At 31.0% G+C, this 27,108-nt stretch overlaps 1 protein-coding gene across 2 annotated transcripts; it reads right to left on the bottom strand.

Annotated features, from left to right (window-relative positions):
- Positions 1-2,405: 2,405 nt before the first annotated feature.
- Positions 2,406-12,855, bottom strand: LOC129217325 (uncharacterized). 2 transcript variants are annotated; one of them, XM_054851605.1, is made up of 2 exons: positions 12,725-12,855; positions 2,406-3,577 (listed from the first exon to the last, which is right to left on the bottom strand). In XM_054851605.1, the coding sequence occupies exon 2, from the start codon at positions 3,486-3,488 to the stop codon at positions 2,793-2,795; it is 696 nt and encodes a 231-aa protein (XP_054707580.1). In that variant the 5' UTR covers positions 3,489-3,577; positions 12,725-12,855; the 3' UTR covers positions 2,406-2,792. The 2 variants fall into 2 exon arrangements, with proteins under 2 accessions (XP_054707580.1, XP_054707581.1); XM_054851606.1 differs by lacking the exon at positions 12,725-12,855 and adding an exon at positions 10,686-10,806.
- Positions 12,856-27,108: the final 14,253 nt, after the last annotated feature.

Raw genomic sequence — 27,108 nt, forward strand, 5'->3', positions numbered from 1 at the left:
AAGGGTATTTCGCACTTTGAAAGTCAAAAATGCGCCTCAAAAATGCAGTCGAGCGTATTTTCCTGCTTTGTACAATCTTAGATAAAATTTAGCATAGTCGTAAAATAGACAAAAAAAAAAGAAAGAAAGAAAGGAAGAAAGAAATGTGAATTTTGAACTTACTACATTTGAATTCCTTTTATTAAAAAATCTGGTTGTCAAACATATTAATGGTTTAAAAAAGCAAAATTCTTAAAAGTTAGTTTTTTATAAAATTGACTGTCTTGATTGTATGGTCTTGACTGTCTTCGCACATTTCACTCCTCTAAAAATGACAAGGAGTATTTTCCTGCCTTGAAAGAACTCTACTCACCGATAAAATGCTATACATTTTATCGGTCGTCATATTTTACACAATAGCTAGAGTAAAATACTTCTTTAAAAAAAAAAAACTTTCAAAATTGTTCACGTGACTTCCGTTTTCCCTTATCCAAGCACAGAGTATCATTTATTAAAAACTACTGGCGTTGGAAATCATTGATAACCATCAATTCCTTAAAAAAATCTTTTCCTCTGGCTTAAAATGTTGCATTGCTGAATAATTTTTGTTCTAATTACCAGTTCTGATAGAGAGAGATATCATAGTGTTTAACCCTACTATGCAAGGTGAGAATTAAATGAATCACACCATATTTTACTTAACAATCAAAACGTCACAAAGATGGTTTTGTGCGAAAACTATTATCTTTGCAAATCCATATGACTTATTGTCCTCAGTATTTGCTACAACTTCATTAGTACCAAATTCAGTAGAAAATGGTGTGATTCATTTATAACTTACGGCATGGAAAACCAATCTTGATCAAAAATACAAAATTTACTCACTGTGGTGTCACTTTTCTATGAGTGTGTCTCGGTTGATTTTTGATCAACAAAACTCTCTACCGAAAATATTAAAATTTAATACCATCTACTTTAATTAAAACGCCATTGATACAGAGTATCGATTAATTATGCGTTGGTCAAATACTTGCACGATATTTTTTTCTGACTCTTTTCCAAAGAATAAAGTTTCAAAAATAATGAATAGTTAAATATTAATATATTCTGCAACGAAGGGAATGAGCATAGAAATGCGAGTGATATTTCCAAAGGTACTCTCACTTGCTTGGGATAAATTTCCAGGAAATAGGGAATATTTCGATAACTGGATTTTTGGTAATTTTTGTTCACCAAAGACAAAGAGCAAATGCATTTCGGCACTTCTGATAATGCTGGAGTAAATCGGTTATTTCCCAAAATTTGGCGATCGCACTAAAAGTCCAACCATCAAAATATTCCCCAAAACTAGAACACAAAGTTGACTGAATCTATTGTCGAGTGAGAATTTGTTAGGGTGTAATTGGTGTACTTCATTTTTACACTCATACTGACTTCATTTCAGTTTAGTGAATTATTCTACAAAGATGCTTTTAGAATGAACAAGAGAGAGGAAAATTATCATTTCCATCTGAAATGAAAATGTCCTAAAACAATGTCAGACTAAAAGCGCAATGAAAAAAAAGTTTTTTAATCTTAGAAACAACATTAAAAATAATTTTGAATAATAAAACTGTTATTAAAAAATCGCTCCAAATTTAGCTTTTAAAGTTATTTGATCTTAAAAAGATATACCTCGCTTTCATGTTTCTCTCTTTTTCCCGCATGTTTCCGTTATGCAGACGAATAAATGAGAAATTAAAGCATCACCTTTGTCAAAAATATCAGCACCCTCGCTCTGTTTTTCTACTATTATTATTCTAATTATGTAAAATGTCATCAATGACAATAATGATTTTAAAAAGATAAGCGCAACTAAACAAAAATATGTAACGTCACTGAGTTAAATAATTATATAAAACTTGCCTCGCATTTCAAACCACAGGTAAAGCTTCAAATTTTGATCAAAGCAAAGAAGTTCTTAGAAAAGGAATTACACGAAAGGTCTTTCAGAAAACGCTAAAAAGTTTCACATAATACTAAAAAACACAAAAAAAGTTGTTCCTTAGTTACAAAACTTCTTTTCTCTGTAACGACATCGATTTTGTTTCAAAGGTAAAAATCTTAAGTTTCTCAATATTTCATTTATGCTGTTGTATCTGCTAAAGTAAATATCTTAAAACACATTTGTCTCGGAGATCGGTGGCACACCAGGTTTTTTTTTTTTTTTTTTTTTTCACTCGATCATTCAGCAAATCATTTCAGTGGTATTTATGAAGTGACATATGCTACATGCTATCAATCACTATAAATCAAATTTTTCACATTGTGCCATTCAAAGAGTAATATTACAAGACTTTGCTGTCAAGAATTTCAGTGCTTCAAAATGATTTATAGACTTTTATTGGTATTTAAAAGAACTATTTTTAAGGTACACATTTAAAAAAAAATAATAATAAATGAATTAAAATGTCAAACATTTCTAAATGTGCAAATATTAAATGAACTTTGAACTTAAAGCCTACCCAAAGAGTAGACAGCCTACCCTTTCTCTTTGTCAGCAGGATATTTTATCCTAGTGCTTCAAATACTTAGTTTTAAAGCTCAACATTTATGTATTAAAAATTATATTCAATTTTATATAGTTAATATGAATTTAAAATTTAAAAAAACAACTAAGACTTAAAAAAAATGAAAATTATAATCTAAAAAGCAATTAACATTCCATCTCCATTTTTAATGTCGTCTTATAAGCTTCCTAACTCTACTATTGGTAATAAAACAAATAGTTCCAAACTCAATTGCAAACCTTAGCCGCAAATTGTGCTCCAGAATCAAGAATCGCATTCAGGTGCATCTATATCCGGGTTAAATGGTGGTTGATCTCTAATGAGACTGGCAGAAGCCGGTCTGATTTTCCCTCCTCTAGAAGTTCCAGCGAGAGAAAAATCTGGAGTCGGCGCATTGGGAATATTCCACAATTGTTTGCTGAAGGAAAATGGAATGGGAGCTGAATTAGGGTGGTGGCCAATTGGAATAGGATTAGCAGGTGTCAAATAAAAAGGTCCTCCCCCCCAAACAGGCATGGCCATCGAATTCAAAGAAGCATTTGGACGTACCATTCTTGAATTATGATAAGCTTCCCTCGTGACAATCACACATAATGCTACATTTATCACAAGAAGAAAACATCCCGCTGTTAGCAGCAGTGGACCTATGAGTTTGAAGTCTCCATCAAGAGCAGTGTGAATATCTTCCTTTCGTACCGGTTGGATGGTAATCTCATCGTCTTCCAACGAATCAGTTGAAGATTTTCTCACGTATCGTAAGGGCTGCGGTGGAAAGGAAATAGCTGTTGTTGCTGTTCCTGATATGAGAAGTACGAAAACAACAATGGTGCAAGCAACCAAAAGAGCTAAGCGGAAGAAAGCGGGATTTGTCTTGGAGAGAAATGAATAGCTTGATGGTGTAGGAGTCTGTTCGTTGTCAGGTTCTTTTTCAAAAAAATTCCCACAAGGTATACCAACCATTGATGAAACATATCACGTTCAGGGTAGCGTTCTAGGCAGCTAATGTAGGCTGGATAATGTGATGACTCAGCCACATCTTATCCCTGGAGCTGAAAATATGAATAGAGATTGATATGAGTCTAATGAAATGGAGGAAGATAAATTACACTGGGATTGAACAGCTACTACAATATTTAGGACTCCGGAAGATCAACCATTTTTCTTTCTACAAAATTCGTTACACATTTCTAAGGATTGACAATATTGCTCAAAAAGGCACTTATGACAAAAATTAGTAGAAAAAAAGAACTTTCAAGGGACGTAGACACATATCTAGGAAGAATTCGAAAGTTTTTTTTTTTTTCATAATTTAACTTTTATCTCAAAAGATATTCAGTTTCATTTACGTACTTTAAAATAGCGTACACCGAACAGAAATAATGCACGAAAAAACATTTTTATTCATTTACTTTTCAGTGAAATTAAACTGACGACGTACATTGAGACCACCAAAGACTTAGAAGGAAATTAAAAAAAAAAAAAAAAAAAAACATTTTTCTTGTCTTATAAAACGCTGGCATGCTTTAGTAATTTTTCCTAAAGTAACAGTTAAAAATATTTTATTTTTATTGAAAAAATAATTTATACAAGTTTGATAAATTTTAAAAAAGGAACCAAAAAACCTTATAATATTTATATTTTTATTGAAAAATTTTATTTTAAAAATATTTATATTTTATTGAAAAATTAACTAATTGAAGTATGATAAAGTTTAAAATAAAACCTTAAGTTTTCCTCTCTCCTTCTTTCTCTCCATCACACATTATGTATGTGAGTAGATGAAACCCTAAGAGCTTATTACTCTTCTTTTGCATACTTATTCTTTTCTATATTAGTTTGTTGTAAAAAATGATTAAGATTATCATTGCTACTAAGAGTAACGTTATACAACTTCTGGAGTAAATCGTGCTGAATTAAAAAAAAAAAATGTTGCAGGAAACTTTTAGGCTACTTGTTTTAAGTTGCACCAGCGTTAAAACTACTTCAAAAACTAAGGTGAAATTCAAAGCGCATGCGTGATCAGAATCGGCGCTGAGATTTTTGGAATTTACTCAAGCGCGTCAGATGAACATAGAAGGGATGCCTTTCGAGTACCTTCACCAAATTTAAGCTCTTCATTTAGGGCCCTATCTTTTCACCCCTCTTAATAATCGTCAGATGTAAGGCTATAATGACTGGAGCACCAAGCTGTATGCATTCTGTATAAAAATCTGACACGAACGAGTATTTCAATATGCCGTTTTTTGGAGGGAGGGGGGCATTTTAAAAATTTTGCTGCGAGCTTGCGTCACTTCCGAAATGTCAGTCTTTTAAAATAGAGCTTTTTTAGGTTCACTTAACAAAATCTCTAATTATTTGACACGCTTGAAAAAAAAATTCTAATTCTGGATGGCCATCCTCCACCAGGCAAGTCGGCAGATAAACATACCTTTAGTATCAGAGACACGTTGGAGCATCTAAACTATCAATATCTGACATACTCAATTATTTCCATTTATTTATTAATTTTTTACCTTTTTGTAAATCTGTAGACGCATTTCCCACCACTGAAAGGGGAACATTATATGGCATTTTCTTTTTCTTATACCCTACACTACAAAATCTAATGCGTCCCCACAACGCTCGAGTAAATTACTATTTAGCATCATGGACTAGTATCTCATTGTGCTGTAAAAATGTCTTGTCTGTAATTGAAATAAATTTAAAATTGGTGCAAATTTGATTGCCGTACATTGGTTGTGAGATAGCATGAACTTGATAAATATTAAGTAATCGAATGATTGAAAACAAAAAAAAAAAAATTTTTTTGCAATCAAGTAGAAAGTATTTTATTAAAATTTAATATTATATATTTTTTACTTTTCCATATACATAGGACAAAGTAAACAATTTTCATTCTTTTTTAAAGTACAAATTTACTGCCAAAAATGAAAAATAGTATTTAAATGCAAGATTTATAAAAATTTCCTTTTTCTTTCTTTATATACTGTCATTTTGAAAACAAATAAACAATTCGTTCATTTTGAAAAAGATATGTTATCTCAACTCTTATTTTGTACCACATTACACCTTCTATCACATTTCCTTCAAAAGCAAAACCCTTAGACTAAAAAACAACATAGATACTGTTTTATTAATAATTTATTGATTCAGCATTATTCTTCAGTTCTAATTAAAACTAATTATTCTTCATACAAAGCCTCCATACCGATAATGATTTGCCTGTTGACGACAAGCTTAATTCGCTCATTCTAAATTTTTGCTTAAGTTTACTTTTTCTCTACTTGCTGTAATTTCCTGCTCTGCAGTAATCAATTGCACTGGCTTTTCTCATGGCATGTCTTAAACTTTATTTTCTTAGAAATTTTGTTAATAAGAGAGCTTGGAAGTGAAGTATGCTGAAAAAGGTTCTTAACTTTTATTAGTAAACTCTTATTAGTACGGAAAATTCTTATTTCATTTGGTATCCACTTCTTGTTTTGCTGTTTCTTATATTCAATAACAGTTTCTCTTCATTGGAATTCAGACTTTTTATTTAAAACTTATTTTTAGTTTCTTCAGATTCCACAGGATATAGTAGTCTTGTTTCGACAGAAACCATCTTTCAAAAATTTCAGTTCTTGGAATTCGTTTTTAAAAGTCAAACATATTGTGCAACAGGTTTTGTATACGATGACTTAGAAATTATTTAAAAAAATCTTTTACACCATGTTCACTTAAAAACTGTTATTTTGCTCATAAAAACAGCTATGTGCGCAGAACGGATTTTTAACGTGCTTTAACTTTTTTTAAGTGCTTGCTGTTTTAGAAGCTTGTAAAATGTCGATAGTTTGTAAAGGCATTGCGCTGTTGTTTAAAATATTTGAAATAAATTCTTCTGATAAACGTTACAGAATGTATAAAATAGGTCCTGAGACATTCGTTAAGGCCCACATAACGTCGGATATTCTACAACGATTCGGGAAACTTTAGGCAATTGTATATTTCGGTTAAACCCATACTCTGAAATAGTGAAATTTAACCTTTTCACTATTGAGGGCCACTTGGTTGATACCCTTTTGAATCCTAAGGAGACCACAAGCGATATAAATAAAATTTTCAAGGCATTTATATTAGGGGAAATGAATTAAGTCAAAAAGTTATCTTTAAGACATTTAATTACAACTATTAAAACGATACAGATTAATTTTCACTGGCTGTTCACCGACCACAAGAAACTTGCTCGTAGACTACGGGTTGAAAAACACTGCTTTAAAATGGACATTTGTTCATACGGACGTGACGAAATACATGTCAGAATTCATTCAAGAATTACAACTTCTACGGAAATTTTGCCTGAAACTTGAGTGAAAACCTTTTTGTGAATAAAATTCTTCCTTCACTTTGTCGCATTTTATAACCTATGAAAGAAACGTCCCATTATGCTTAAGACAGTTGAATATTATTTTGAAATGGTCGAACTGCTTTTGAATCTATTCTAATAAATGTACAATAAAAGGTCCCAGTGAATCCTTACTTTTAAAGAACATTATGCTTAAGACAGTTGAATATTATTTTGAAACGGTCGAACTGCTTTTAAATCTATTCTAATAAATGTACAATAAAAGGTCCCAGTGAATCCTTACTTTTGAACAATGAACCGGGACATTTATTAAGTTCCATTATTATAATTAACTAATTCATTTATTCAATTTTAAAACTTGTTTGTTTATTTATTTTTGAACTTATTATTTTATTTTTAAACTTATTTCATTATTTTATTTTTAGACTTATTTATTCATTTGAATTTGTTGACTTATTTCTTCATTTATTTGTTAATAAAAGACAGAAGCAATTTTGGAAATTAAAAATCTTTACTTTATTTCTCGTAAAATAAATTTATTCTAATTTTCCTAAAAAGAGCAATCGATTTCTTCCAATTTGGCATGCTGAATCACTGAAAAACAAAAATTTCTAAATAAAAATACAGACGTGCGAGATTTTAAGATATCTGATAAAAATGGGTCTAAATCAATTTAAAGCAGGATGGCGGAGGTGGCATCGGACTGATTTTGGAGTAAAGGATTCAATGGCTCTAAAATTCCAGGAGTGGGAATCGAAGTCACTCATTTTCTAACCGAATCCAGTCCCAATTCAAAGTGCTAACAGCGGGGCCCCCGACCTAAGGCCCGCGAACAATTTTTGTGTGGCATGCAGGACGTTTATGAACTGAAAAAAACATCTGTGACGCTTGATAATATATTTTCTTTCAAGTATTGTTTAGGAAAACTATGCCCAGAAAACCTCAAGAACCACCGCTCAGCATTTAATTCAAAAAAAATTGGTAGATTTATGGGGGGGGGGGGGGGGGGCTCGAGGGATAGTGATGGCACTAACTAGGTTATCTGAACTGAAACATTATTGGATTATTGGCCCGCCTCTCCTCTAAAACTTTACAGCGCCGCCCTTGAGCGAAAAAAGTTGAAGAATCCTGCTTAGCAGACGAGAAAACGTAAAACGTGTTTTCGTGCCGTGATACTCTGAAAGCGGCAAAGCCAAATTTACAGGATTATGTTCAGTGCTCTGCGGGTTTGTTCTGATGCGTCTTCTGTAATTTATTGCATTCAAAGAATGCGTTCTCTTCTGAGTCAGAAAAGAAATAGGAAATTAAGAAATAAAAATGAGCTGAATAATTCTGTACGTGCTAAAGCTTTTTTGTGAAGCTTTTCCTAGTCTGAAAAGGAGGAAACTAAGAATTAAAAATGAACTAAAAGACTCTGTATGTGCTAAAGCTTTAAAGCTTTTACATGAAACTATAGGGCATCTCTGGTTAGCTGAGCTATGACTTTGAATATGTTTACATGTTTTAGGGGAGCTTAGTGAAAAATAGAAGCGTTATTGGCTCGGATTTTAGTTGGAATATATTTGAAAAACTACTAAGAAAGTTTCTCAACTCAACTTAGCGCCAATCATCCCTCCCTATTTTCCGAATCAGAGGTAAACATTGTCAGAGTTCGAGCTCAACTTCTCAGAGCCTCACAATACATAGTTATTAAAAAGTGTAACATTTCAGTTTAATAATATTTGGAATCCTATAGAGCAGAGGTGTTTAACCTTTTTCTTTTTACTTGATGGCGCACCTCTTACTTTGATGAAACTCGTGGACCAGAACACATAAACAATTAAAATGTATTAAAATATTTTTTATAGATAACGTAGAAATTTATAGAAATTACAAACTACGAATTGTCGTTATCCTTACTACGTGCTTTATTTAATTAATCCGAAGTTTTCATCTGTTTTTTAGAAACGAATTTCTTTCAGTAGTAATACAGAGTAAATAATATCTATTGTTTCGGAAGGTTCCAGAAGATGTTTTTCGATTCATAACATTGAATATAACAGTGGACCATTTGTGTAAGCTTCGCGTGTTACATAAAGCTCGCGGGCCGTAGATTGGGTACCACCTGCTATGGAGTATTTTATTCGTTAATCAGAAATACCAAAAAATTTTATTTCAACAAAACGCAAAAATTAAACTCAAAATAAAAACTTGGCAGCACAGTTGCGAATTTTTATATTGCATATGGGCAAAATATGAGCAAAATTATTTCTGAAATAATCAGTGAAGGTCTCATATGCAACATTAAAAACTACATTAAATAAATCTGAAAATATGACTTTTTTAGCATTAGCGTGTAAGTTTAAACTTCAGCATCATTTTACTAAAACACATAACTGATGATGTATGAAAGTTCAACATGTGAAATTGAGAAAAGTTGAATGAAAAGCAACAAGTTAGGCAAAAGCAACTAGTTACGTACACCATACTTTTTTAAGCAATAACGTTTTATACCACACAAAAAAGAAATGTAGATGTTATTATTCAACACTAAAATATCTTCACGAAAGAATTGGCCCAAACAAAGAAAATAAATGCTTAATATTTTTAAGCGTGTTAAAATAATTTAACATCACAAATATCAAATTACACGTAGTGAAATTGAAATGATGTAGATGTTTTTAAGTAATTAAGAATAAATATAAATCATTATGATAATAAACTTGGATTAAACAATACAGTGTTAATTAAATCAAGTTATTAATACCGGATTTATTAAACTAAGCTTTTTTCGGAAAAATATGTTATTTAAACTTTTAAAGCACTTGATTCCTTTTTCGAGAAGTGAATATTAATAAGTTTCCTATTAATTAAAGATTGATACATGAGAAATTTAAATATGTACTTCCTAATGTGTATTTAATTCAGCTACTGTCTGTACATCATATTAAAAACAATTATTAAAATTTCTTACTGCAGAAACATCACAAAACTTTCAAAAACAAAACCTGTCACGTAGTGCAAATATCGCGTGATGCAAAAGATGAAAGTACTTGTGTTTAATATCAAAGTTTTTGGTTTTTAAAAACGTAGCATTTATGTTTCTACCTACTTATTTTTATACTATTTTCGAACATTATTGTTTTACATTTAGATGCAGCTGGTAAAAAAATCAAAAACCATAAAAATTGTGATGGTAACTGTATTTCCTTTTTCGATTCCAAACAGAGTGAAAACTTAGAGGCTACACTTGAGGTAGCTAATTTGTTTTGTGCAATTTATGAGAAACTTTTTCAAAGTAAGACACCTTTTACACGAGTAACAAAATGTTATTATCATAAATTACTCTCACTCATACTTTATCTTTCAGAGATCTTTTTTTTTCTTATTTTTCGGGATAACACTTCTACAGAAAAATACAATAAAAAATATAAAGCAATAAAAGCTTAACATAAACTAAATTTATGGGAAAATAAACATTTGAAACAGTTGGCCGAACTACAGTTGTCATTACAAAACCATTTTTACACTAAGCATTTCTCTAAAATAACTGTTTTAGATTAGTAGCAAAGATTAATTAGACTAACAAAAAAAGCAAATAAATATAAAACTCATTTTTCAGTTTCATCCTGAGATTTTATTTCGTATTGCTGACGAAGAGAAAATAAAAACCCAATTTAAACGCATTAGTTCTGCTAGACACTTAACTAGCAGTATATTAGATGGTACAGGGCTAAAAAAGCTTTTTATTGTGAATAAGAATAAAAAAATTTCATTTTACTATCCTTTTTTCTGTTGTGTTTTGCAACGGAGAAAACAGTTAAACTCTATTTTACCTGAATGCAGAATGACAGGAAAATCTTGAAGGCATCTTAAGAAATATTTTTCTTGTGGGTTTTTTAAGTCAGACTCTATTCGTGATCTTTTCCTTCTGAAAATTTTCCACTCGGAAATCCGTTACCAGACCTGTTTCACTCAACGGTAAAATTCACTCCACTGATTTCCCTGATAAAAGTTTTCATGGCTGGGTTCCCCATCTCATGCATATCGGTCAAGGTTTGTTGCTAGGAGACGGTGAGACTTCAAGTCCATAAAAAAAGAAACAAGGCAAGGCTCGGAGTTACTTTTAATTTTGGCTAAGGTGTATATATTTACATCGATCAAATATGATCAATGTCTCTTTTTCCGTAAGTCTTTTTTTTTTTTTTTTTTGACAAAAAGAGCTTTTGTAAGGCAGTTTTAATTTCTTTAAAATAAGCACAGCAGAACAAATTTTGAATGGGGTGAAAATAAAGGACATATCAAGTAGAATTTTTCTAAAAATAAACAAATAAAAATAAAAAGAATTGTGTTTTCTAAAGACATACGATAGAAGTGAAACCTTTATGTATATTTTTTACTTTTTTACGCTATGAACGAAAGCAATACTTAACTATTTAATTGTTAATGTAAAGACTGAACCTAATCAATGTGGATTACGATGATACTTTTAAACTGATTACGCTTTAAACTTGAGAGTTGAATCAAGGAAACCTGCATTATTGAAAAGCTTAAATCTACAAATATATGCCAGCTTATGTTTAGCTTTGAAATGAATTTGCTAACTGTTAACAAAACTAACTTTATACTAATTATTTATTAATTATTAATTATTAATTATTTTTTTACTATTTTTCGAATCAATTGAAAAGCGGAAATATTTTTAACTTTATAACTACTATTACTTTTCATGCTTTTGGCAACAATCAAAGAAAAACTACGTCACTTCCGTTACACAAAAAGTTTTCCGATCAGGATTTCGAAACATAAAAAGTTTCACTTGAAAAAAAAATCTTTCTTTGAAAACGCTTTACGGTTAGTTTATGAATCAGTCTTTCAAAATATTTTCTGATGAATATGAAAACATCTTCTTTTGTAATAATAAAAAGAAACGATAAAGGTTTCGCAGTTCCATTTAAGGGTGCAAAACTTGACAATGGTTTTTAAACCAATTTCAAATGAAGTTAATTAAATGAAGGGCAGTAAAATTGCATTTTTTCTGAAAATGAAAAAAAGCGTTTTTTTTTTCATTGAAAATGTTTTATCATTGGGTCATAAATCAGTTTTTAAAAATATTTTCTAATGAACATAAAAAGTTCTTCAACTGCAATATAAAAAGAAAGATAAAAGTTTCGAAGTTCACTTTAATGAGTACAAAGCTTGACCACACTTTTCAATAAATCAGAAACAAAACTCGAAGAATTGCATGCTAAATAAATCAAATATTGTAGCTGAAAACATATAGGTGTTTCTTTTAATTCAAAAAAAAGACTCATTGTTTCTTTAAGCAAATATTTCTTAAAAGCTATAAGCGGAGTTAAAGAAGAATTGAAAGCATGTATTGAACAGTTTGTTACAGTTTCGAGAGACTACAGTCCTGCCATTGTTTCTATAACTATAACTCTCTATATTATTATTATTATTATTATCATTATTATTATTATTATTATTATTATTATTATTATTATTATTATTATTATTATTATTATTATTATTATTATTATTAAGATAATGATTTATAATGGAAAAGACTGCTGGATATGTCAGAAAAAATGGAGCGTTGTATTTTATAATTGTCGTTTTATTATTGTCGAACATTCATCCCTTCTACATTACAAAGTCTGAATATTTTTAGAAATGCAGTACCACCTGTTTACATAAACTAAAGAGTGCTTATATCCTAAAAAGCAAGCAGCTTAAAATTTAAATTGAGCTTGGAACATTTAACATTTTTTCCCTAGCACTAAAATAGGCCTACAGAAACAGCATATTCAGATTTTATTACAAGCATAAAATTAACGACACCTAAAAACAGATAATACAAAAAACAATCTACCTGTTTTGTGAGTTAGAGAATTTATTTCTCGTATGCAGCTCATTCAATACAGAAAAGTGGGGTAAATATGAAACATAATTCACTGGACGAAGCAGCTCCGCAGATGCACCAGACAATACTCTGTATTTGTGTTTCCTGAATTGATTGAAGGGACACAACGGCGGAGGTATCCATGCAACAGAAAATATTAGTGATCAATAGCCTCCTATATTTTCACCTACGTCACCGGTGATGCGTGTATCTATCCAAGGTCAGTTCTCTATTTTCCATCCCAGCGGAGATTTTTTCTTTCTCTTTTTTTTTCTCTCGCTCCAATGAAAGTGTTATTTTCAATTCAGAGTTGTGAAGAAGTGCTTCGTAGTTAACGCTGTGTTCTCACTTTATCCGGGAAGTAGAGGAATATGATGTCTTGATGTGTATAGAGTAAAAAGTAAAAACATTATCATACATTTTTCGCCTATTAATATTTTTATGTTATGTAGTAGTTCACAGATCCTTCAAAACACAACAAACATACTTTTTTCCTTCACCCTATCTCTCTCTTTCTTTTACTTCACCCTATTATCATCATTATCATCACCATCATCATCATTATCATCACCATCTTCATCATTATCACGACCACCACCACCACCACCATCATCATCATCATCATTGTTGTTGTTGTTCATTAATTTATTATTTTTCAAAAAAAAAAACCTAATTATTATTTTTACATGTACAAACTGACTTCGAAAAAAAATTTTGGAAAAAAAAAATAGAACCGACTTCAAAATTGCTCTAAAAAGTGAAAAATAATTTTATTCTTTAAACACCATCGATAATACTTTTAAACATAATTTTTGAAGTTGGTACAAAAACAAAAAGTAAAATCCAGTGTAACCATGCTTCATTCATATTTGTTTCAGAAAATCATCCTAGGTTAGGAACGAAACATTTATATCGTTACTCAAATATCTGTTAACAATACATAATGTATTTGGTAGTGAAGAAACTGGGTCTGGTTAAATTTATAATTGTAGTTGAGTTATGGCTGTGAATGATTTTATCTATCGTTTTTGTGCCAACTACAAAAATTATATTTAAAAGTATTATCGATGGTGTTTGAAGAATAAAATTATTTTTCACTTTTTAGAGCAATTTTAAAGTCGGTTCTTTTTTTTTTTCACAATTTTTTTATTTCATTCTTTTCAGAGTAAATGTATTTGCGAAACATTAAGAAGTTAAGTTACCATAACGAAACTTCACCTTATTTTTTTCATAAAAATGCTCCATACTAAAAAAAAAAAAAAAAAATGAAAACACGCCTTAAACTTTAAACGATTGACACTAAAAATTTATCTTTGTTCCTCCCTGGAATTCATTTGTGTGTTAATTTAATTATAACCATATAAATATTACGTTTTCCCTAACTAATTTACATTTCACAGCATATATCCTTTTTATGCAATCCTGTATCTCCTTACTTAGCCCAGATCAACTGTTATTGGCATAGATGATAACGATAAAAATACTACTATAGTTGAAGCAAACCTAACCCAGTAGCATTGTGAAGGCTACGCAGATCCTAATCACTGCATAAGCCTCGCTTCCACGTTAGGTTTACCCCCACTATAGAGCAATGACACTGAAGAAACTTGATATGCTTGCTTCAGAGAAGCCTTCATTCAAAATTATCACTACAATTACTATTAATGTTACTGTTGTATGGCACCAAACTTTTGAAACAATGGGTTTTATATTTAATCATTTAATAGGGAAATTGCATGAAATTTACTGTTTTTTGACCATATTTTTTTTCTAAAGAACAAATATAGCCAAACAAAGTAATGGGACCTAAGTTGAGCCGTCCCCTATCCATTAAAAAAAGAATCATCAAAATCGGTTCTCTAGGTGAGACGCTGTGAGTGGACAAACAAAAAAAAAAACATACATACGGTATGAACTGATAACCGCCTCCTTTTTGAAGTCGGTTAAAAAAGAAGACTTATTTTACTAGATTTTTTATTCAAAATAGCAAATTGAACAAAACGTAGGATACTTTTAACTGTGCAAAACATTAAAAATGAAAACCATTGTTAGATTTTGTAGGAATATTTATTCGTTAGATAAGTTCTGCGGTAAAAATATTCTTTTTTAACGCTGATACATACCTACAATTTTTGCAGTCATTTCAGCAACGAATTACAAGTTTCTTTCTTTAATAATCTCAGTCTTTTTTTTAAAGAAAAGTAAAAAATGAAGAAAAACAAGATTCTTGTCACTGATAGTATGTTTATAGTTTTTCATCTATAATAAAATACATTTCTCACATTTTACCTACTTCGGTGAAGTAATAAATTAAACTTTCTTATCCTTGATATTCACCTTTTTTCTTCAAAATAACAATTTTTTTACGTTAACAGATTTATTTTGGTATTTAAAAATAATGTTAAGCGATGTTAAATAACATGATCGTATAATCATCCTAATATTATCGAAGTAATTTTGAAGTTCGAAACATTTGCTTTTTCTGCGAAAGAGGTTTTTTGCATTGATTGTTTTTCAACAAAGACCCACATATTTGCTTATAAGTTTTAAGCTGCATAATTTTTTCTGCATAGCAAGCCGCTGAATTTCTTCTAGCCATTCAAAGCTAATTTTTAAATAATTCCACCACTTCCACTAATATTAATAATAATAATAGTAATGAACATTATAACAACAATAATGATAATAATAATATTAATGATAATAATAATGATAATGATGATAACAGTTCTCATAATGATGACGATGATAAAATAACAATGAATAATAATAAGATAAATAGTGATAACAATAACAATAACGACATTGATGATATAATAATAATAATAATAATAATAATAATAATAATAATAATAATAATAATAATAATAATAATAATAATAACTGTCATTATATTATTATTATTACAAAATCACAATTATTATCATCGTAATTATGGGAATAATAACGATGATAACAATGATGATGATGATAACAATAATTAAAATAATAATAATTTTTATTATTTTTACTGTTGTTACCATTGTTGTTTTATTATTATTATTGTTATTACATTATTATTGTTGTTGTTATTGCTGATATTATTATTTATTGTTATGACTGCAAATTGTTGTTGTTATTACTGCTATTTTTATTATTATTACTTTTTTATATCAGTTATAATACAACAACAACAACAACAACAATAATAATAATAATAATAATAATAATAATAATAATAATAATAATAATAATAATAATAATAATAATAATAATAATAATAATAATATTAATAGTAATAGTAATAGTAATAATAATAATAATAATAAACATAAAATAATAAGATAAGCAAATGTGGTATCTTCGATGATCTTCCAAGCAAACAAAAGCTTCATCTGAAATTGATGAATATTTTAGAACTATTAGAAGGCACAGTCTGAATAACAATTGCGCATCTTCTCCAAAATGCTACTTTTATTTTGCATACATTTAAATTTTAATGTCACGAACATTTATTCTCTATTATTTATGCTCATCATCATTCTTGTTATTTCCCTTTTCAAGCTTTATTGTGTCTTTTTTTAATTTTACTTCGGCTTCTAGCATGTATGTATTTATTCATTGATTTGTTTTTTATGTTTACCGATCTTTTTTATTAGAAAATAAACCAATTGTCTGCTGTTCTGAAAACGAAAATTAAATTTTTCTCCATACGAAGGCAAGTGAAATAAAAATGTAAAAGATACTAAAACTTTGTGTATTTTTGCTATTGAGAATGGACTGGACCTAGGTGGTCACACAAAACCCCACGACATTCCCTTCTGATCAGTCGCATCATATATTTCGCTTCAATGTTTTCCCAAGGTTCCTTTTTTATGAGTTTATAATTATTTATAGGGTAACGACACCAGAAACAGACATGCTTAAGACATCGCTCTCATGTTAACTCTATTTTCTGAACCGTTTCATGTATTTAGACTTTTAAAACTATTTTTCTCTCATGCAACTAGATCTCATGTAACGTTTGGCTGCTTCTGGATCCTCTGAATCAGTTAATTCTATTTTTATTTGCTCAATTTAAGAAAATGGTCCGACTCCCAGACACAGACACCGGAAAATCTGATAACACCAAGAAACAGATAGGATGAGGAAAGAATGAGCATTGGACAAAATTCCCATTTCTCTTCAAAATGTGCAAAAGTAATTTATGTTTAGAACTAAAGCCTTAGTAAATTAAAATGTATATGAAACAACAGTTGACCTCGTGGTGGCTGTTCATAACCTTCCACACTGCCTTTTAAATACCAACTGGCTCAAAAATTCACTCTCATAACACTAGATGATAGCACCGTATTCTAGGGCCGCCGCAACGTCAGTTTATCCGCCTAAAATTCTTACTATTTAAATTCAAACTTAAGATTATCTGTTACTGGTGCCGTTACCCTATATCAGTTAGGTTATGTATTAATAACTCTGATGTATTGCCACAGAAAAAGCGTTTTTTTTTTCTAGGTTTTTAAAATTAAAAGAAAATAAGGGGCTGAGGGCAGGATAGAGATTGAGAACTTGAAACTAATTTATAGAAATTTAACTTTTAAAACGAAATGGCGTCATGTTCACACTTCATCTGAAAATAAAAATTAACATATCGAAAAGGATACAAGAGAAGTAAAGTACATTCTGTTTCCTGAAATACTGTAAACGAAAAATATAACATCTGATACCACTTTGTTGAGGATAAAAAATATCATTAAATGATTGAAACTATACTTACATATAAAAGAGTAGCAAAATAAGTTATCTAAAAGACCGTTGCTATAATCTTGTAAATATTAATTTTTTCTTTCTTCTTTTTTCTTTCACAAAAACCGTCTTTTGTAACTACTTCTCGAAAGATATTAAGATTTGATCTCTAAACTATCTATTTTATCATTGAAAAAGCAACAAAAAAGAACTAAAAGTAAGATAAATAAATACATTTGTGCTGAACAGTAAAGTAAGAAAAAACAACGTCAAAAAAGCACAAATTGCAGATTATAGCAAAATTTTACTGTAATTTATGCTTTTTTGACGTTGTTTTTTCTTACTTAACTAAAAGTACTTAAACGGCTTTTCCATATTTCGTGCTAAATTTGGAAAAAAAAATATTTTTTAGAATTAAAACGGTTTATAAGGATAAAGGATTGTTTTAATCAAGAGAGAAGAGAAGTAGTTTATCTTGAGTTGCCGTTTTTCTCTGACAAATATTCATTTTTCTTCTTTTTTGCTTTTAACTTTGCGAAAGTTATTTTTTGTAACTACTTCTCCAAACACATTAGGATTTGGGCTCTGAAACTACCCATCTCTTAATTTTAAGATCCAATCCTTTTATCTCAAAAAGAAAATAAAAGTACCTAAGCTGCTTTTCCATGTTTCGTGCGAAATTTGAAAAGGACATCACGCAAGCTACTAATCATCTGCAGAGATTAATTTCCTGTTAACCTTGCTTTTATTTTATATTGAAGGACATGTCCTGCTGAACATAGGAAATAAACATGAACGCAAATCCTTGAAGATAGAAATAAGAATCATTAGTTCAAGAATAATGACACAGATTTCTTTGGTTAGGACAATAACGACGAAAAGTTGTGACTGATAAAAGAGGAGTAAATTCAGTTTATAAACTATTCATAGCTATGAATTATTCCTAGAATATTTTAACGTATTGTTTTACATCTTGACGGTTAGTTAAAATTCCTTCCATTATTTTTCTTTCTTATAATTATTTTTCATTGGCAGTACAAAATGATAGAAAAATGAATTTAATAATGTAGGAATTTATTGAAAAGCAAATGTCATGAAAAATTCTGTTTCTTTTCCGTTATATTTCTTACAATCAAAGAACAAAAAATCTATTTTTCAACTCCAAAGAACTGTAACATCTTTGAAACTGCATAAACAGTACAAGCAAAAAAGATCGATTTTCATGTATCGATTAATTCAATATGCATCTCTCCAAATACTTTGAAAATTATAAACCTTTTTCTTTTCTTTAAGTGTTAAACGAATTACATAAGAAAAACTCTTGGACTTTGTCTTCATAGACATAGAAGGTTTATGGTTCTTTTTTAATTTATAAAAAATATGAGAAATTCAATTTTACAAATCTTTTGCACCGCAATTTTGCTTTCTATTTTTACAAAAATGTATAATCAGACAAAAATGATTCAATTTTGAACTGTTGTCCAACATAAACTTATTCATAACTCTGTAACAAAAACTTCCAGGAGATGCATGCATGTATATTTTATTTAAAGTTATCTTTATGGGATTTGAAAGAATACATTAAAAGTTTAATGAAGAATTTTTTTTAACTACGAAGTAGTTTTGAACTTATTAATTTTGAAATTTAACACTTTCAAAAGCACTTTCCAAAAAAGAGCATGTAATTATTTCATTCATTGACTACAGAATGCAACAAACAGGAGGAAATGTTTCAAGTCGGAGTAATGATCAACTTTTGAGTAAGAGTTGTAGCAGTAAAACTCTGAGACAACGAAATGAAAAGTAAAAAATATCAACTACGTATGACTAAATGCCAAACAATGCTTATTAACACTAGTTACAATAAATTATTTACCTTTTCACTAATTAAACGGTAATATATACCAAGTTTCACCCAAAGTGATTAATCTTTCCTTCATTGATAATAAAACAATGCTTTTCATTTTAATCTTCATCACAAAAGAAAAGAAAAGATTAATAACATCAAAAGGTATGGAAAAATGCCTCATTTTTGAGATTAAACTTGAAAGGTTAAGAGGGACTTTCTCTTAAAAAGAGTCGTAAAGGTATGGAACGGAACGATCATTACGTCATCAGAAGCTTTAAAAAGTTTTATTATTTGCTAGAATGATTGATGAGTTAAAATGCAGTTTTAAATGTTTTCTACATGTAGTTTAATTTTATTTTAATAATTTATTCTACTGAAGGAAATTTATTGATTGAATATGATATTATTTTTGCTTCATCTCACGTAAATTATTGTCTTGAAACACGACAGTAATTCTTGTAAAACTGCAAAAGCGTATATAAATTAATTACGTTTTTTAAAGACTAGTTGATGAGTAAAATTTTTTATTTATAAATCTAAAATAAAATATTGAAAATTTAATAAATGAAATAATGAATTTAAAATAGTTTCATGCAAGTTACACATCAAAATTTCTCGATTAGTTTATCTCATGATATGCAGAAAACATTTTACTAAAGGACGTAACATGTGGCATTGAAATCTCAAACCAAAAAAATAGAAGAAAGAAAAGAAAGAAAAATGAAAAAAAAAAAAAAAAACGTAGAAATGAAAAATACTAAAAAAAAAAACGAAAACGAAAAAGTCCAATAATTTTTCTAATTTTCAGTAATTGGTTCAGTGTTTGCAAGATAATATTAAGCTTTTTCAAAAAACACATATAATTGTACTAAGTACATTTAAACAAGCACCAAGCGCAATGAATTCTGAATTGAGATATTTTGTAATAGCTAGAAATTGACTAGTGACAAAAATCTTTCATTTCCGTACACTAAAAATGAGTTGTATTCAATTCTTCTGATGCACATTTTTGTAAGTGATATTGAGTGCAATAGCTTTGAACATCAGATAACATGCTATGTTATCTGTCACACTTAACATCCAGACAAAAAAAAAAATCTGAAATAAAATTATTACAGCAGTCCTACAGTGAAATGTTTACCAAGATATTATGATTCCAATCACGGTTTACCAAGATATATATATATATATATATATATATATATATATATATATATATATATATATATATATATATATATATATATATATATATATATATATATATATATATATATATATATATAGATTTAAATTTCATGCAATCTTGAAAACACTCACGGGTATTTTATAGGTTGTCTTTATCAATTCAGTTGAGAACATTTACAGACAAAACTGTTGAAATGTGTTTCCCACTCTTATGCTTATAACTAAGACTTCAAACTTTTTCAAACTTGGTTCAAACTTTTAAATTTACCCTGTGCTAGAACTTAACACAAAACAAAGAGAGAAAAAACTAGAATTATTATTTAAGTTTATTACCCAGTGCATTAGCAAAAAGTAATTGACAACTGATTAAAAAACTAGTTTAAAATCGATTTCAGCTTACTAAAGGATAGTAATTCTGATCCAATTTGGCATTTGGAAAAACTGCACATTTTTAATCGAACTCATTAGAAACAAATACTTTGCTCTAGTATCGTATATGGAAACCTCTGCGTTGGAGTAACATAAGAGTATTGTGTATTGTTTTCAGTCGATGCTATTAAAAATTCAGCGATTGAGGAAGAAAATTTACACTAAAAGTCCTACAGGTAGGTTCTTCATACTACTTTACAAAGCTTGAAATGCAAGATGGACATTGATAACAATAATCAATTTTTACGATGACTTTGATTTTTGGCGCCTGGTTAGTAAGATTCAGCAACAATACTGCTTGAGCAAAACATATTCATAATCAGTTGTAGGTAAATGCTGCCATCTTTCATAGATATATGCAATTTTGGGAGATTTCGACACTAGTTAATGGAGGGATTTCAATACGGGACGTTTTCCTAAATTTGTATGTTTCAAGTAATACATGAACAAGCACATGCAACTTATTTACTTTATATAATGTTATTATTACTAAGATAATTTTTCATATGTTTGTCCTTCGCTGTGGTTTTCTAGTGGCCTACGCGTACTTATCACGCAAAGGAACAGCGTTATTTTTCTTGGCGGGAATAATTTTCCTGATGTTCTGACGTTCAGGTTTCATATCAACATCATAAGATTTTCGACCCACGGTCCGTAGGGCTCTATAAACTACACGAGACAACTACGCGACGAAGCATTGACACGTTGGCTGCTGAGCAGAAGTTGGTGAACTGGGTTTGGGACAGTAATAGGTGCTTCAATGAGACAATGAAAAAAAAAACAGTTAAACACCGTCTGCGTATTAAAAAAAATGCTCACAGTTACGAGGGAAAATGTATTATTGTATTTTTAGTGAGTGTTTATTCCATTATTCATTTTTAAATCCATTGTTGAATTTTCTTGCAAAATCCATTGTTTTAAATTTCCTTGAGAGGCCAATCGAGATTTCACTAGACGTTAAATCGCGGATATCAAATTTACCACAGCAACTGCGCTTGAGCGTGGACTTGGCTCATCTCAAAAATCTTGCTTAAATTAAATACACACATTTTATCGGTTAACAAATCGCTGCAAAACACTGATATCCGCACTCATATTTCATACATTTTAAAATACATAATGCGTTATGTTTGTGCTAAATTCCTTAATTCAGAACATAAGCAAATCAATAAATATTGAAGTGCTATTTTTCGCTTTAAATTATAAAGTATAAATTACATGTATCATATTCATATGTTCATAGTTTCATATAATATATCACGCATCGCTGTGAAAATATTCTAATTATTTCCTCCAGTTTCACCGACATTTAAAATTTCTCCCCCCCCCCCCCCATCCCACTCAAATCACTCAAATATATTAAAAGGTATGATTGAAACTGAAAAACAGGGGAGACACTAATCGCATTCATTAATTCGTGCTCTGCTTAAATATAAATAAACAACATGGACTCTTAAAGTCCGTGTGCAAGCGCAGTTGCTGTGGCAAATTTGTGATGATTTAACGTCTAGTAGAGATTTCCTGCAGTTAAAGTATGAGTGGACATTAAGGTTTTATGCTTTTGTTCCATTTATATGATTCATGGTATTATTAAGCCAAACCGAATTTTCAATCTGAAACTGTAATGTATGATTAAATATTTTTCCAGAAAAATAAATGATTACATTTTCAAATGTTGACTAATAATTCATAATTTTCCCTAAAGGTGTCGATGTGTCCTTAAAACATAATAAACATTCAATTGGATGGAATTCCATTTATGCTAAGACAATGAATTAAAAGGTTAAAAAATATATTTTGCATCTGCATTAAACGTTGAAAAATGGGCACATAATTTATAAAGTTTCTAATTAATTTGCCTTTCAATAATAATAAAACTCTATTTATAACAATTTTATTTTTCAGGAATCAATCAAGATTGGACTTTAGTAATCATTCTACTGTATATTCTTCGGTTAATTTATATAGTTACATTTTTGGATCGGATACTTTATCCTGTGGTTATAAAAATCTATCGACAATCTTCCTAGTATTACAAAAATAAAATACTTCTCATTACACTAAAAGCAGTTTTTCATCAAAACATTTTCATCACGAATAATGACGCATGTAACTATTGTGGTATTTTTGAGCTCCACTTAGTAATGAGTTTTTTCAAATGCTGATCTTTTTCCTAGGTCATAGAAAGTTACTGTGATAAATGTAACCTGATGGTGTCTTATGATTTAAAAAATGATTTCATAGAAGCAGCCATCTTATTATTTTATTAATTGCTTATCCATTCATTGAAGAAAAATCTGAGTTATGAATTGTAACGGTAGAGACGATTTAAGTGTTTAGAAAATGTTGCTGCATGTCCAAGTAAAAGGGTAAGTTAAAGGCAATTGCTAAGGTATTCAATCAAACGAGCTGATGTGTGCATCACATGACTTCCTTTTACGCCAATTTACTGATAATAGCGCCTTGGAGTAATCAAGGAAACAATAAATATTTTCACCCATACTTTCTTGCAACCGAAGCAAAAAAAACGTTTTACACGGATTTATTTCCCCGTTATTGGCAATTTTAATGTGATTCAGTGGTTAACTCTTTAAATATCACCAACATTGGCCGAATTAAAACCAGATTTAAAAATTTAAAAAAAGAAAAAAATCATCAAATTTTTGACAAGTTGGAGACAAAACTTGCCGGCCAAAAGCTTGGCGATATATCGTCAAGTGTTTGACAATTTATAACACCACTTGAGTTAGCATTGAAATTAAAAATGATTTCCCCTCAAAAAAGTGTAAAAGACCCCTTTAGGATCATCCGAATGCAACCAAAAGAACAGGTGCACAACTAGACTCCACTAGGAGTCTATGTACCAAATTTCAACTTTCTAGAACAAACTGTTTTTGAGTTATGCGAGATACATACGCACATACGCATATACGTACATACACACAAACGCACATACACTCTAAGACAAAAAAAAAAAGTTGCACCAGGAAGGTGTGGACCGATGTGAATGAAATTTGGAGGGATGGTTCTTCTGCCTAAGATATGCAAATGATTAAATTTCCAGGTTAGGGTTGCGCATGCAACGCGCGCAGGGAGGCCCTATGCACAGCGCAAGACCAGCTATATAAGGACGTCCAGTAGAGCAGCAATTTTAATTTAACTCAATCTGATTTGTTAGTTACGTCGTTTAACATTGGATTATGCCTCGAAATAAAGTTCGCAAGCAATTTACGCAACCAGAAGTGTTCGAAAGGGGTCGCATAATTGGCCTCCGAGAAGCTGGATGGTCATTTCGACGGATAGCACAGCACGTTGGTTGCACTGATGTTACTGTTGCACGCATTTGGCGGCAGTGGACTCAACAAGGCACATATCAGCGTCAACCAGGCTCAGGGAGGCCGAGACAAACCGTACCGAGGGAGGACCGGAGGCTCGTAAGGCAAGCTCGTAACGATCCAACCAGCACAGTTGCAGACATCCAACGGGCTGTGGGACCTTCCATCAATCAGCCAATAAGTGGTCGCACCATTTGCCGACGGCTGCACGACGTGGGACTGCGCTCACTTAGACCGTTACGACGACTGCCATTAACAGCATTGCATCGTCGGAAAAGATTGGAATGGTGCCGTACAAGACGGACATGGAGCGTCGAATGGTATCGTGTAGTCTTCACTGACGAGTCCCGCTTCTGTCTTGGTGGAGACGACAATAGAATCCGCGTGTGGAGGCAACGTGGTCAGCGCCAAGATTTACGGTTTATGGTACAGCGTCATACGTCCACGAGACCTGGTGTCATGGTGTGGGGCGCAATTGCATATGATGCAAAATCACCTCTAGTGTTCATTAACGGTGCTTTGACCGGCCAACGTTACGTTCAAGAGATCCTGCAGCCAGTTGCTTTGCCATTCCTGAGCACCCGTGTTCGGCCGCTATTCCAACAAGACAACGCTCGACCCCATATTGCTGCCGTCTCTAGAGCTTGTCTTCAAGGACTAGACAGCATGGAGTGGTCGGCATATTCACCAGACCTGTCCCCAATCGAGAATGTGTGGGATGCCATGGGACGAGATGTCAACACTCCACCCGTACCTCGAAATCTGCCGGAACTCCGTAACAAAGTTAAAGCAGCATGGGATAGACTACCACAGGACTTCATTAAGAACCTGTACGATTCGTTACCAAGACGATTAGCATGTTGTATTCGGAATAATGGCGGCCATACCCCATACTGAATGTTACCCATTTTGTGTATGTTGTTCAATAAATTTTGCTTATATCGTTCTCATTTTCTAATCATTTACTCTTCCATATACACTTGACATACCTTCCAAATGTCATTGTATTCTAAGACTTCCTTCATGGTGCAACTTTTTTTTTGTCTTAGAGTGTACATACGTACATACATACGTCACGAGAAAATTCTTTGTAATTAACTCGGAAATTTTCAAAATGAGTATTTCAGGTGTCTTTACGTTCATAGGCATATATCCACGGATAGTCGGGTCGAAAAGAAAACTCAACGTTCATTCCGGGGTGAGCAAAATGGAAATAAGGGCCTATTTTTGAGTGATTGTTTTTTTCGAGAATACAATACTTCCTTTTTAGCCTACTTTCCCAGTAAAAGTCAGAAAAAGAAGAAAAAAGCATGAAAGAAGGCTTAATGCATCTTAAAAATATCGCGAAAAACAAAAAAAAGTCAAAAATAAATAAAATAATTAAATAAATATCGAAAAATTAAAAATTGGAAAGTAGAGTATTGAGATGGGAAAAAATGTCTGTCGGTCTGTCTGTCTATCCCCCCCCCCCCCCTAATAACGTTTGAATGAATAGTTCGATTTGAACGAACTTTTTTTTTCGAAAGATCACGGCAGGAACACCTCATTCCCATATTTCACTTTTTGATTTGAACTATTTTTTGTTCAGTTTTGAACAGTTCAAAAAAACATTAGCGCCTATGGGGAAATTCAGGGCAATTCCGAACTGTATGGCGAATTTGCTTCAAACAAACTTTGTAGGAAACTTTGTTTTTGATGAAAAACTTGTATATAAAATATCTTTTTGATTTGATCAATTTTCCGTTCAATTTTGAACAGTTCAAATCCCTTAACATTAGTGCCTACGGGGAAACTGAAAGTCAATGTAGATTCCGTACTTGAAGGCGGATTTTTTTCAAACAAATTTTGTTGGAAATAGCTCTTGACGCCAAACTCCAGACTCCGACTCCGAGAATTTAGAGGCACCTGACTCCGAATCCGACTCCTGTGCCCGATAATTTATCGGACTCCGATTCCCCGACTTCGACTCTGACTTCGTAGCTTTGGCAAAATTTTGTACACGGAGGACAAATGACTGACTCCGATTCCTGGATATTCGTCTCCGACTACTTTATCCCAAAATGAGATTGACTCCGACTCCGACTCCGCAGCTATAGTTTTAACTGTGAGATAATTAATGTTGATATGACTTGTTTTTATTTTCACGCTAAAGTTTTAATTTAGGTATTCAGTTTTCGACGAATAAACTCAAAGTCATTTATATTTCTACATAAAGCTATGCGCAGACGATTTTATTTCTTTTTATTTATTTATTTACTTATTTATTTTCGACAATGAAAAGTATTCGCAACTCCAACGAACTATAGGGAGCACTGCAGTCACTGTCTAATGGCCGACTTAAAAACTAAAACAAACGCATGTGGTAACGAAGAAAATGCTAAAAGTGTTGTGATTTTTGTTCGTATGTATGATTTTTTCGCTTTATTCATTTGAAAAGATTTTTCAATGTCTTTTGGTTATTCTGACCCATATAGAAAGAGATTTGAAACCAAAAAGTATTACGAAAGTAAACAATTAATGCAGAACACACAGTAAGTTGTTCTGAAGCAGCCATTTTCACGATGTTGAATTCGGAATTCATAAATTTTTGGTTCGCTTCGAACGGCATTTTCATTTTGTACCGTTTTTTCTATACATTAGTACATATTAAGTTCAGTTTCGTGATATTTCCGGCATTTGTTGACATTTTTGTCACATAGTGCACATACGTGGCAGACTGTCAAGAGTAACGTTTAACACTAGATAATTTATTTCTATGACTATATGATTGGATATCCAAAGAAATCATGCCTTTAATTCATTCGTCATGGAAATGATTTACCTGATATGCG

The sequence above is a fragment of the Uloborus diversus genome, chromosome 2 (genome assembly GCF_026930045.1).
Source record: "Uloborus diversus isolate 005 chromosome 2, Udiv.v.3.1, whole genome shotgun sequence".
In the NCBI taxonomy this organism is placed as follows: domain Eukaryota; kingdom Metazoa; phylum Arthropoda; class Arachnida; order Araneae; family Uloboridae; genus Uloborus; species Uloborus diversus.